This window comes from Microcebus murinus, chromosome 14, assembly GCF_040939455.1.
Source record: "Microcebus murinus isolate Inina chromosome 14, M.murinus_Inina_mat1.0, whole genome shotgun sequence".
Lineage (NCBI taxonomy): Eukaryota > Metazoa > Chordata > Mammalia > Primates > Cheirogaleidae > Microcebus > Microcebus murinus.
The window spans coordinates 5,810,154-5,824,379 of NC_134117.1; the positions used below are offsets into that span (position 1 = coordinate 5,810,154).

Below are 14,226 nucleotides of genomic sequence, written 5' to 3' on the forward strand. Positions count from 1 at the left end.
TTTGAATGGCCCTCTTGTGGCCCTCCAGGTCTCCAAGTGCAACCCCTCAACTGAATCCAAACTTTGGATTCAGTCAAAAGGCCACACACTTAAAGATCCAGAAGGCCACATGTGGCCCCAAGGCCCAGGTTCCTCACCCCTATGAGCTTTCCTCAAACTGAACATATGACAAAAACATTACCTTCCTGTCTAAACTAATTCACTGTTCCTATCTCAGCAAATGATACCATCGCTATTCTAGTCCCTGAATCCTGAATTCCCTTCAACTCTTCCTCCCTCCTTACTAATGCTTTACCTGCCTCTCCCTGTTCTCTCCTGCCCCTCCCTATTCTCTCCAGCCCCTACCCCAGCCTCTCACTAAATGTTCCCATTTTTAGGGTGATGGTTTAACAGTGGTTCTCAATCAAGGCTGGAAATGAGAACCATGTACAAGGCTTTCTGAAAAAACAGATGCACAGATATCTACCAATCCTGGAACACTGGGGGCCTAAGCAAGTGCATTTTTAAATAGGCCACAAGTGACTTTGATGCATACCCCAGGTTAATAATCACTGGGTTGGAGTACAATGGTTAAAAGCATGGCCTCAACCAGACAGAGGCTCAAACACTGGCACTTACTATCAATGCGGCCCTGGGCAACTCACTTTACCCCCCTGATCCTCAGTTTCCCTCTCCATTATATGGGAGTAACCCCATATGAAGTAGCGAGAAGATTAAAAAAGGTAATGCATGTAAAGCACTTAGCAAAGTGTCCGGAACAAAATAAGCACTTAATAAATGCTAGTTGTAACAACTGTTGATTCTTAATATTTCCTCTGTAGAATAAGCACATAATACTATTTGTAATAGTGGTACAATGCCTGATCAGTCTTGTCTCCAGGTCCTCCTTGTCTGTCCTATATGCTATCTCCAAATTAATATTCCAATGCAACAAATTTCATTTCACCTCCCAGATGTGAAGCCTTCAATGGTTCCAGATTACCAACTGAAGCAAGTCCAAGTCCCACAACTCGGCATTCAAGACTTCCTATTACTTGGCCATGACTTTCCAACCTTATTTCCAACCATTCTGCTACATAAAATCATGTGCTCCCTAGCTGGATTTATTCTCAATCCCTTTGTTTACTTATCCTAATCTTTTAAAATCCAACTCTTATATTTTGAGATGCTAACTATCATTTAAGACCCACTTAAAATGCCACTTCTTCCATGAAGTCTTTCTTCTAGACCAAAAAGAAGTGACCTCCCCTTCTGATGATCCAAACTTCTGCATGTGTCCTGCACTTCTAATACTTATCTACTGTTTCCTCCTGTTCCCTCTGCATGTTGCCATTTCCCATTAGATTACATCTTTCTGAGTAGTGACCAAACTTATTGTTTTCCCCCAACATTTACAGTGGGGACAAAGTACCTCCTACACAGAATATGCTCAGTAAGAATTTTCTAAATGAGCTGTCTACTTTATGCAATTTTCATGGTGGCCTTTCCTTAAAACTTTGCATATACTGAGGAGATATTTGTATAATGAACAAACACCTCCACTATATAGACCAGGCGTCCTCAAACTATGGCCCACAGGCCACATGCGGGGGTGTTTTTGCCCACTTGTTTTTTTACTTCAAGATATGTGCAGTGTGCATAGGAATTTGTTCATAGTATTTTTGAACTATAGTCTGGCTCTCCAACAGTCTGAGGGACAGGGAACTGGCCCCCCTGTTTAAAAAGTTGGAGGACCCCTGATATAGATACTTTCAGTTAATTACTATGGGTGTTTAGCATTATAATTAGAGTTCTATGGCTACAAATCTAGGTTTCAGTATGACCTTCCCATAAATTACCTATAAAATTATACTCCTGTAATATCTAGAATTCTGATAAATGTGAAACACTCAAAATTCAGTTTATTCACAGCTATTCCCCCTGCCAAAAATACATATTAGTATTTAAGGGCCTTAAAACTTTGGTGAGGTACTCCCTGTATCATTTTGCATTTGAGAGATTAGAAAAGTCACACTGTATCTTACCTGTACAATTCCGTTTACATGAAAACACATCACAAGCTCTGGTACATTGCATATCAAGTTATCCAACCAATAGTCAATTCCAGTTAGCACATTAATTGGTTTGTTGTTGTCCCTAAAAATATACATTTCTAGTGTTATTTGGTTTAATTAAGATGTTCCATAATGAATCATCTAAGATTTCCCCATTTAAATATTTTAAGCTATTCTCCTAGATAAAAAATGCCATATATGCTTTCTTTTCTGATGAGATATGTACATATAGCTCAGTGGTTGTGTTATATTTAATATCTTTCCAAAAGCTCTGTATTTCTAATTGGTGTCAGTAAGTTTTCAGTAAGAATAGAAGAAAATGTGAAAGGAGATGACCATAAGCCCACTGCGTGCTCCTTATATGACCCAAAGAAAGAGTGACCATGATAATGCTTAAGTAAGAATAATGTGAACAAATACATGCGTGGCATTAAGAAAAACACTCACAATTAGTTAATAGAAAGCTGGCAAACCACCTTCTTAACTAATTAAATGAACTACAAATTGTAGATTCAGACATAAGACTAGGCCAGTGCAACAGACCTCTGGCTCCATTCAATCGGCCTATAATGAAGACTTAGCTACAGGGCTTTCAGCATTTGCTGAAATGGTCACAGTAAGGAAGGAGCTACTTTCAGCATTAGCTCCTTCCTTACTGTGACCATTTCAATCGGCAGGGGAAGGGAGGTAGGTGAAAAAACCCAAAGAAAGAGGAGGATGCCCAAATAGACAAGGGAAAGCAGATGGAAAACTGATTCTAAAGGAAGAATTTAAATACCATAGCTTAAGGAGGGGTAAAATGTTGGTTTACCTGAGACGTAAGCTGACTGCTGGATATCTGCCTCCTCCAAATATAGGCATGTTGGAACCAACCAGCATATGGATATCTTCAAACGTCCATAGAATGTTCCGAACAAAATCATTTTTTAGACCCTTTGATTTAAAATAGGGAGATTATAATAAACAGGAGATCTATAATATCCTCCCCCCTTACAATCCACAGAAAGACTAGAAAAAGGAAAAGACAAAGGAGACAAAGTCAAGTCCCAGAGCTGTAAGATCACAGAGATGTTTAGAAAGCAATTTTAGGATCAAGTGGATTTTTTTACCTATCAATTCCAACTAGACTAATTTTTAAATGACGAAGCAGACTGGGGATTAAGTGTCTCAACTGGGACACCATGGAAAGCATACCTGACTGTTCTCCCCGTCATTGAATAAAGTAGTCAGGTTTTGTTCTTTGGGTGCTGAGGCCACATGCCCCACTATGTATGAGGGTTCAAGAGGCTCACTTCCCTGTGAAAAGTGCAAGGATAAGGAATGATTCTGCTGCCAACATTACTTAAAACTGACCTACTTTTAAAGAGTATCACTCAAATGTTCAAAGCACACCTTGAATCTACCTTTGTGAATTAAGCTAATGCAAATCACTATACTGGGTGGCTTGCTTCAGCTCTTAATTATCACAGCTACTAACAAGCTAATCACACTTAGATCTTACTCAAATGAGATAAAGATTAATATAAGTTTTCCAAGCTTTTCATTTTGCTTTCTTTCTTTTTTTTGGTAAATGTGATTATCATTGCTTTCAGTCTACCCCATCTCTAACCAAATTTAAAAATTCCTAAGAAACCTCAGCCATAGTTTGAGATGCTTATCATCTTAACAGTCTTCGGCTTAGTATTTCCTAATGAGTGTTTCATAAAACACTAGGATACTCAGCGAAAACTTTCCAAAGTCAGGTTTGAAAAATGCTGCTTGCCAACTTGCTTTTAAAGAGTAATAATGTTTATTGCCATTAAAGACAAAACCTTCTAAGTGGTCCTGCAGTGGAAAAATCTACTTCACATCTGTATAATCCAATATTTCCCGAATTTATTTAATCTCAGAACACTTTCTGTTCTGAAGATATTCGGTGGAATACATTTTGGAAAACACTTAGGAAGCAGGCCCTTTGCATCGGACAAACTCAGTCTACCACTCAATTTTCCAACCCTTAGGACAGTAGTGCTGCCACTAAGACTACTTGAAACTTTTAATGTCAATGCCCCAACAGACCCCATGATGGACATGTGTACGTGTTGCTTACTCCATGAAATTCTGTCTAACTTCTCACCTATGTGTATGCCGACAGGCTCAGCATCTGCCTGGGAAGCGTGCATGACTGCAAGCACGTGGGAGAATGCCAGCACTTATACTGTTTGTCTTCTACCAGAGTCCTAAGAGAACTTTAAACTCTACTTTATTTTATTATTTGTTTATGCAGACAAGTTATCAACATATGAATAATTCCCAAAATATAATTTGCCAGGTAGTTGCTTTAATAGGAGTCTGGGCTCTAGGTTACAATGTTCTCAATAAAAGTTTGGCACCAAGGCCATACCACAGACACCTATTTAACCTCTAGTATTGCTTAATAAAGGCTTCAAAACAGCAGTTTTAGTTTGGGGGACAAGAATTCATAAGGTGATAGCTTGCAAACATAAACAAATCTCTAAACATTAAAATGTAGGCAATATAATATGTTGTAAGAAAAATACTCTGTACAAGACTTTTATGGCAGGCTAGCCTGCTTAGGAGTGTGCCATTGCTAAGATAATCTGATTGCTTACAGAGCCCTCCTAACTATGTGTGGAGTACATGGACACAGTAGAGTATGGCTGTAAGAACATGTCTCTGAAGACAGAAAGATCAGGGTTTAAATCCCAGCTTGCATTTTACCAGCCGTTTGACTATGGCTAAACATTTGTTTTTATGAGCTTTAGTTTACTGACTTGTAAAATGACACCATCAACACTTACTACATATGCAGTTCCAAGGATAAAACAAAATTTATAAACACACACATAACAAAGTAAAGGGCTTAAAAGGCATTAAATAAATGCCAGTTTGCTTCCTCCACATGTAAGCCTACAGATTCTCAAAAAGTCTCCAAGATTTTTCAAAGTAACTCCTAAACAAGGTGAGGACAAGATGATAATGCTGGGAGAAGGGTGAGTTGGGTAGTAAGAGGGCAGTAAATCTACTATGTGGTCTTTTTATAAGGTGTAGGTTTTGAAAACAGGGAATACTAAATGAATTTTTAAAAATCCTTTAGTGAAATATAATCACAGACAGAAGTGTACAAAACAAATAATATAGTAAAATGACTAATTATAAAGCCAATTACCCATAACCATTACTCAAGTCACAACATGGGTCGTGGCTAGCACCCAGGACCCACCATGCCCTTTCTCAATCTCAGAGCATCCCCATCTTCTTGGTGGTTACCACGATGTGATTTGCATGTTAATTAACTCCTTCCTTTTCCTTATTGTTTTCTCACTTTTGGAAAAAATTTAAATTCATTATGTAGTTTTATGGGAAGGTTTCTCTATTTTAAAACCCACTAAAAAAAAATCAAGTGAAATGTATTTATTTCCTGTACCCCTATAATTCGTGAAGATTGAAACAATCTGGCAGAACAGTGTTCAATATGTAGAAACACATAGTAAGAGGAAAGAATAATTTATCAAGTTACAGATCTTATTTTTATCTTTTTCAGGTTTATCAATATATTTTCCTGAAAATAGACATGCCACAATTTACATCTATGACTTTATTTTATTCATTGACAGACACAATAAGGACACAAATAAAGAAACAATCAATAAGAGAAAATGTAAGAGACAGACAACACAGTTTACTCTCTTTTCCTTTCTAAAAGTTTTATAACATGAATGTGGACTAAGTCTCAGGAACTTCATCTTAAGGGATATTTTAGGCCTAATAATCGGACTAAAAGTTAATATAAAAAGGTCAGTACTTAAATTATGAACAGGCCTATGGGTCTCAATATTTGATAGGTACTTATTACACATCTAAAGTTAAAAATAAATACTATATCACTATATTATACAGTATTCTTATAACTTTAAAGAGACAGTATTGATAAACATATTCCAAGCTATTCCAAAATATTTTGAATTATTTAATAAAAAAATCGGACCTAGCCATTCATAATAGCTCTTGTAAATTCTACTGTAAAAACTAAAAAGTTTTTTTTTCCAATTGTGAGACCTAAACTGATAGTGTATTTCTTATTCCTGTTTATCTATTTTTTAAACAAGATAATTGGTTTTGTCTTTCTAAATGAGTTTACCAAACCAGCATTTAAAGACTGACTAACCTGACTAGAAGCACTGGGATCTTCAGACACCGAAGAAGGCATTTCAAAGGGGGCAGGCCACGAAGCCCCTTCCGAACCACTTGTCTGATGTGAACTGGATGGTTCCTGCTGTTCCGCAGCAGATGGGACAGGCTGGGCGGCTCCATCACCATTGATACTGGCCAAATGGGGGTGGGTGGTGGAAATTACATTATTGTTAAAGTCAAACTTCAGGTAATTGTGTACCTATTTATAAAAACTAGATCTGTAACCAATCTTACATCTTGTGAAAAAGGAACATAAGAAAATGTTACCAATAGGAGGAATGAATAAATGTTAACAGTACCACAGTAGCAAAACTTAAATTACTACTTTTACTAGCTTCAAATTAAATCTTAGATTAGAATTTCATTTGTCCTAAGATAAAAATAAATAAGTAGCCAAGTACCTGTAATATAAAAACTTGGAAAGAATAGCCTTCTGATACCAGTGCTCTTTGCTCTTTTTCTTCCTCTGCCACTTCTGATCAATTAGTCTTTGATAAAACTCTTTTAACCATGTCCAATCACCAGTCTGAATAACATAAGAAATTATTAAATAAATAGAACACACATATAGTTAAAACAATGGTAACTGTTAACTCTTTTACAGAAAATACTCTGTTTTTTGCATGCTGTTTCATAAAAACATACTCATAAAACATTTATCTTCCTGGACTCAATTCACACCACCTCTTTTAGGAAATCCCAGTGTTCTTCCTCTCCCTAACTCACGCCAGGAGAGATGAACCTTCTCTGTAATATTTTTAGTGCCTGGAGGAAGCCCCATTTTGCATACTGCATTGAAATTATTTTTGTATGCATTTATAACCCCAAAACTGCGTACTGCTAAGGAGCAAGGCCTGTGATTTACTCACTGTCATATCCCAAGACCTTGGCCAGTACATACATATACACTGAACTGAACTATGGTAATTATTTTACACTTGATCTTAGCCAAAAGCCTGAGAAGCAATGGTCTTTATTTTAAACATCAATTTAAATCACTGTAACTTAATTTTCTTTATCAAAGTACTGTAGGAATATTCTTTAAACTAAGGACTAGCAAGCCCATGAACTATTTATTACTAGTCCACAAAAAGGTAAGTAAAGAAATGGAGAGGGAGCTTGAGAAACCACAACATTGTTACTCTATTTTACAAAAGTATACATCCTCAACATGGGAAAAAAAGTCACATACCAACATACAGTTTGAGAAGCTTGGCTTTAGGGGAATCAATTAATTCTAATAACTACAGTCATGCATTGCTTAATAACAGGGGTATGTTCTGAGAAATGCATCATTAGGTGATTTGGTCATTCTTTTTTTTTTTTGAGACAGAGTCTCGCTTTGTTATCCAGGCTAGAGTGAGTGCCGTGGCGTCAGCCTAGCTCACAGCAACCTCAAACTCCTGGGCTCAAGCAATCCTCCTGCCTCAGCCTCCCACGTAGCTGGGACTACAGGCATGTGCCACCATGCCCGGCTAATTTTTTATATATATATCAGTTGGCCAATTAATTTCTTTCTATTTATAGTAGAGACGGGGTCTCGCTCTTGCTCAGGCTGGCTTTGAACTCCTGACCTTTGAGCAATCCGCCCGCCTCGGCCTCCCAAGAGCTAGGATTACAGGCGTGAGCCACAGCGCCCGGCCGATTTGGTCATTCTATGAACATCATAAAGTGTACTTACGCAAACCTAGATGGTATATAGTCTGCTACTATTGCGGTGCTCAACCCTGAGCCGGGGCCCAGTACTGGTCCATGGCTTGTTAAAAATGGGCTGCACATCACCACCTGAGCTCCATCCCACCCCCAGTCTGTGGAAAAATTGCCTTCCATGAAAATAGTACCTAGTGCCAAAAAGGCCAGGTCTACTACACACCTAGCCTATATGGTACAGCCTATTGTTCCAAGGCTACGTATAGCATATTACTATACTGAATACTGAACACACTTGTAACACAACAGTATTTGTGTATTTAAACATATCTAAACACAGAAAAGGTACCATATAAAGGAAAACAGTATTATAATCTTATGGGACCACTGTCATATATGTGGTCCATCGATCATGGTTATGTGGTGCATGACTGGATTCATTTATAGGACTAGCTTTTCATGTTTTTCATTTTTCCTGGTAGCTGTGTTTTATAAGAATCTGTTTAATAAAGACAAGGATTTTTCAAAAATTTAAACTAGTCTCTTAAATTTCACAGATTTTTCACAAGTTTCTTTACTGGCTTCACCTTTTTCTTTGTAAGAAAGAATCCTGGCTGTTGGTGTCAATAAAATAATTTTCTTCCCCATTCTCCCTTCTATTTTTTCTTTAAAGCTTTTCTATCTTCAGTGAAACTTTTCACTTCTTGATTGTTGAAGTACTCAACTATATTTCCACTTTGGCCTTTCTCTGAAACAAAATCATATTTCTAATGCTCTTAAGTTGTTAGAATAATGCTTTTCTGGATGTTTTTCACAAAAAGTATTACCTGAGATGATCTCATAAAGAGTTCTTGAATATCCAGCTCGTCTAACAGGAGAGTCCTCCCTATGCGGTGCACTGCCATGCTCACGTGGGACTTGCTGTAGGGAATCTTCAGGAGCTTTTTTATGTTCTTAAAAAAATTAAGAGAAAAAATAGTTTAGAAAGACCTTTTTAGTATGATTTAGAACCTTTTAAATTTTAACTTTATTTGTAAAACTTATTTCCTTAAGTTTATACAAACGGTACTTTACATAAAAGGCCATATGCAAACATATGGAAGACAGAGCTTTAAAACCAGAATTACCTAGACTCTATGAGCCATACTATGTTAACGTAAATGACGGTCAAACATTTATATTTAGATGATAGAATTTCTTAAAGTTAAGTGTGTACAGGTCACACTGTTGCACTGACCTAGGCTTTTAGTATATCAGATAAAAACCACCAATTAAGGATCAACAGACTTTACTAGAAATATCATTAGTAATTCTCAACTGGTACCATATACACAATCCCATTATAATCAGTTTCAGTAACTATTATTAGAACACAACCATCAGTATTAATATTATTACCACTGCCAGTGTTTTGAGAGTTGTTCCTTCCTCTTGGAAGAAAGGAGATGTGGTAAAGAGTGATACTTTAATAAACAAAGAAGATATTCAATCATCTGATAGTTTTATCTTATTTCATTACTAATTTCTCAAAACTGCAAAACAGAAAATGATACAACATCTAGCACAAAACATTCTCAAAGTTACATTAAGCAGTAAGTAACACTTACTTCAGAGTCAGAAACAACATCCACATCATTTCCCACTGAATCAATAAAGTCATATGCCATGCCAAAGCTACCGAAGGAAAAAAAGGCCACAAGTTACAAGGTCATGCTAAGAATCATGCAAATAGAGGTTAACAACAGAATACTGTATTTCATCACTTCTAGGACATATTTTCCACATTTTAACATCTCTGAAATCAGGATGCGTATCACCATTATAGTTGGCTAGTTTTCCCTATTAAGTGGAACATAAAATAATGGTATGTCTTAAAATCAATGGCATCTTAGAGTTGATAAACATAGTAATAATCTTTAGAAGAAATTAGTAGGAAACACTTAGAATAAAAACACTTACCAATTGTTTTTATTTTTGTAATCACAAAACCCAAAAAAATCTCCAAGAGAAAACCACTACAAGATTTTATCCTTTTTAGGTAGTGAAATAAGAAAAAGAGAAAGAGAAACATTTGCCAGGATTTTATTTTCTGGGATTGTATATATAATATACATTGATATATAATATTTCTCTTTTAAAAAAATAGATATAAAAAATATGCACCTGATACCAATTCTGCCACAAGGGAAAGGGAAAAAATAAAAGTTAATTGAGCATCCAACTCATGCTAGGTAGCTGATATCACCATTTTCCAGTTAGTAAGTAGCAGAGAGTCAGGATACTCACCTAACTTGCTAACTTGAAAGCATAATCTCATGATTTACCATGGGCACTAGATAAGTTATTTAACCTTTCTCAGCTTTTCTCATGTGCAAAATAGTTAACAGGGCCTATCTCAAATGGTGGTTGTGAGAATTAAATGAGATAAACATATGAAATACTTAGCATAGTGTTTGTATACAATTATCATTTAAATCACCTCATAAAATTTAATTGTGTTGACATATCAGAATTTACTAAGCTATCATTCTAGAAAAAGATATTTGGGTTATTTCCCAACTTTCGCTAGTACAAATAATGCTATAAACATTTGCTAGTACAAATAATGCTATCAACATTTTGCAAACGTAACTTTTGCCTTCTGAGGCAGTAGGATAATTTTCAAACCACTAGCTCATAAGGTATTAATGTGTTTGTGCCTCTTGCTATAAGTTACATGGAAATATTTTAGGTTAAATCACTGAGAGAAAATAAAGAGAGACACACACATTAAATGGCATACAAGAATATGGATGTTAGTACGTTTTCCTCTATAACAGGAGTCTTCAAACTTTTTAAACAGGGAGCCAGTTCACTGTCCCTCAGACCATTGGAGAGTGTGCACTGTGGGCCCAGGACGAGTCGGCTGCTAAGCAGGACAGGCAGCCACAGCAAAAACACCTGGTAGGGCTGGGTGCAGTGGCTCATGCCTGTAATCCTAGCACTCTGGGAGGCCGAGGAGGGCAGATTGCTCCAGGTCAGGAGTTCGAAACCAGCGTGAGCAAGAGTGAGACCCCATCTCTACTATAAATAGAAAGAAATTAATTGGCCAACTAATATATATATATATATATATACAAAAATTTAGCCGGGCATGGTGGTGCATGCCTGTAGTCCCAGCTACTTGTGAGGCTGAGGCAGAAGGATTGCTTGAGCCCAGGAGTTTGAGGTTGCTGTGAGCTAGGCTGCTGTAAGCCACGGCACTAGGTTGCTGTGAGCCACAGCACTCACTCTAGCCTGGGCAACAAAGCGAGACTCTGTCTCCAAAAAAACCCCCAAACACCTGGCAGGCCGGATAAATGTCCTAGGTGGGCGGCATGTGGCCCTCGGACCGTAATTTGAGGACACCTGCTCTAAAATCCCAGGCTACTCTCTCAACTTTAAATACTACCAGCAGAATTTCCAGTGTCAAAGTCAAGGGCGTAGGCCACACAACATGCTGGGTTTTTACTTTGGGCTTTTTCAGAACAGACAGTCCACCATCATTTAATGAAAACTTCCATAGGACAAATCAGGCAGTGTTAAGGGTTTTCCTCCTCATTTGTCACCCTGATTCTTTACAATCATGTATTCAAAAGGTATGCAAATTTGCTAAAATAAAATGGCTGATTTAACGTTAGCAGTTAAAGTCATCTTTGTTACTAACATGATGTAGACCTGAGAAAAGCAAATGCAATTGATACCTTCATATTGCAACATTATTATCAAAGGAAAAAAGAACTTTCAAAGTGAAATGTGATCTTTTTTGAAAGAGAAAGCTCAGTAAGTTAATGTGCATTACCAATTATACTGAAAAGCAAGTATTAGGAGCTTTAAATCAGGATACAGGAGCAAGTAAAAATGCCACAATTAACAGTCACCTTGAAAATGGCTTGCTTTTCTTACTGTTGCCAAGAATGGTTGTTCCTGCTGGCCCTAATTTGGCACTCTCTCGTAACCAGTTGGCAGGTGGGAGTTTCAAGTCTGTCTTCTCTTCAAGGCGTGCAAATGCTGTTCGAGGAGGGGCAGAAGAGTATTTCACCACAGCTCGGCTCTTCACTTCGTTGCCTCCGAGAAATAAAGCTGACCCCTAATTAATGTATTGAACGAAACATTAATGAACACTATTAGAATGAAAATCTCACCTTTACAAAAACCTAACAAGAACCCACCACACCAGGCTTCACAAGGAACATATGCTACATGTTAATAATAGCACTTAATAAATTCGAGCATAAATTGTCACATTTGCTTAGCTCTTTCTCACATAACTCCAAAGAAAAAAGATGAGTTAAGGAGCATGATGTCAAGGAGTCATTATCAGTTAGGAAACAAGCCAATCACTCTGCCTTTTAAATTTTATTCAATTTATATGAATAAAGTGAAGAAGCAGAAACCAAGGAGACTCAATAGTATCATGTTAACTACATATAAGATTTAATAAAACTTCTGTTCAATGCTTGAGTATTTTAATTTCAATAACATGCATCATTTACAAAGGAGCCTGGTAAGATATCTCGAACTTGTTTTCAAGCAAATGTTTAGTAATTTTCATCAGTTCATTACACAAATACTCTGAACCTATAACTTCATCGCAAGGCACCTGGGGGATTCCTCACAACCTGCACTTGCACATCCCCAAGGCAAATTCAGTGTCTGGGTTCAATATTCTAATCTCTCGCGAAGTCCCTTTTTGGCCTGGCAACACTTTGCACCTTTCAAGAATTAGTTCAGTCCCATTATCGGTGAGTACCTCTCTGGCACCCTCTCTCTTCCCTCCAGCTTTGCACGGCTGTGCCACATTCTGGAACCACATATTTACATGTACCCTTCTTGAGAGCAGAGCTCGTGTCTAACTCACCTGTCGGTTACCAGGACTGCTTTTGATACGAATGACTTACAAGTAAATACCTGAATACCTGGCGACAAGCACAAAGACTTCCACTCCCTGTTTTGGGGGTGTGAGGGAGGCGTGGAGAAGGCGCCAGAACCTGCCAGGAATCGTGACATTCCTCCTCAGCGGAAAGGGCCCGCAGCTCCCGGAGCCCTGCTAGGTCCCGCCCCGCGGAGGGCTCACCTGTGCAGAAGGTTCCTCGGACTCTCCCTGGGACAGGAGACTGAGCCCTCCCCGAGCAGCGGCCACGGCCGGCGGAGCCTCGGCTCCGGCCTCCTTGAGGTCCCCCATCACTTCGGTCCAGGGCAGCAGAGACGAAGCGGGACCGAAAGAGCCGCGACAGGAACCCAGGCCCAGCGGCGCGGCAGCACAGTCGAGCAAGCGCCAAACGCGCTCCGCAGACAGCACTTCCGGCCTCTGACAGGAAGAGGTTGCAGTGACGCGCGATTAAATCTCGCGAGCTTTGTCCCGGAGGCCCAGCCCTGCCTCCCGCTGCAGCGGGTGCCACCTCTGCGGCGGGGGGGCGGGAGCTGCAGTGCGCCTGCGTCTGTGAGGGTTTCTTCGGGAGACCACTTCTCGCGGTTTCTGAGTGCGAGGCTCCGCCCCCTGCACTCCGCTCGTCTTTGTTGGCAAACAGTTCTTGGGACTTGGGACTCGGGCTTGGGGCGGGGAGTCAAGGTGGGAGGGCGGGGAGGTGCTGCGGTCCCGCCCCCAGCGGCTGCGGTCCCGCGAATTCCTGAGGTGCTGGCGCTCCTCCTTGCCTCCTGCAGCCTTCGCCGCCCCGCGGTTTTACAACCGGGCTCTCCGCGGCCCGAGGGGAAGGGCGTGCCCAGGCGAGGGGCCTCGCGGCTGAAGCCGGGGCCTCTGACTGGGCGTCCGCTCCCCGCTGCATCACAGTGCCTGCGCCCGGTCCTGGCGCGGGAGCGGCGGGGCTTCGCGGGAGCGGGCGCCGAGCTGCGCGGAGGAGGCCCCGCGTGTGGCCGCCGGACTCCGAGCGGGCAGCACCTGCCCGGGTGCTCCTGGGGCCCCTGCGGAGGGCCCGCTGTGTGCCGGCCCGGGGATCTGGCCCGCATTCCCCGGGGTCCGGGGCTCTCCGACGTTAGGTAGCGTGCCCAGGAACCCCCGAGGGGCTTGTTCACTTGCAGGTTCTGATTCTGCAGGTCTGGGATGGGCCTGGGGCTCCGCGTGTCTCGCAAGCTCCAGGGAGGTGATGCCAGTGCTCTTGAGTAGCGAGGAGGTCCAGAAATGGGCAGGGCCGCTTTACGCCTTCGAAGGTCTAGCGGGGGTCCTCAAACGTTTTAAACAGGGGGCCAGTTCACTGTCCCTCAGACGGTTGGAGAATGTGCACTGTGGGCCCCGGTCGAGTTGGCTGCTAAGCAGGACAGGCAGCGGGGGCAAAAACGCCCCTAGCGCCAG

General features: G+C 40.3%; 1 protein-coding gene across 5 annotated transcripts in view; it reads right to left on the minus strand.

The window, feature by feature from the left end:
- EDRF1 (erythroid differentiation regulatory factor 1) overlaps positions 1-13,655 on the minus strand; it is a 39,570-nt gene extending 25,915 nt beyond the window's left edge. For 4 of the 5 annotated variants that reach the window (XR_012922772.1, XM_076009717.1, XM_076009720.1 and 1 more), the window contains exons 1-9: positions 12,994-13,655; positions 11,798-12,006; positions 9,506-9,572; positions 8,726-8,851; positions 6,650-6,774; positions 6,223-6,379; positions 3,249-3,350; positions 2,866-2,987; positions 2,025-2,136 (exon numbers count right to left, since the gene is read on the minus strand). Coding sequence is in view for 4 of the 5 variants with exons in the window: in XM_076009717.1 (XP_075865832.1) it covers positions 2,025-2,136; positions 2,866-2,987; positions 3,249-3,350; positions 6,223-6,379; positions 6,650-6,774; positions 8,726-8,851; positions 9,506-9,572; positions 11,798-12,006; positions 12,994-13,101 (1,128 nt within the window). In the remaining variant the exon portion in view is untranslated. The remainder of the gene's footprint in view (positions 1-2,024; positions 2,137-2,865; positions 2,988-3,248; positions 3,351-6,222; positions 6,380-6,649; positions 6,775-8,725; positions 8,852-9,505; positions 9,573-11,797; positions 12,007-12,993) is intronic. The other variant, XM_076009718.1, reaches the window with a different exon arrangement.
- Between the last annotated feature and the right edge of the window lie 571 nt (positions 13,656-14,226).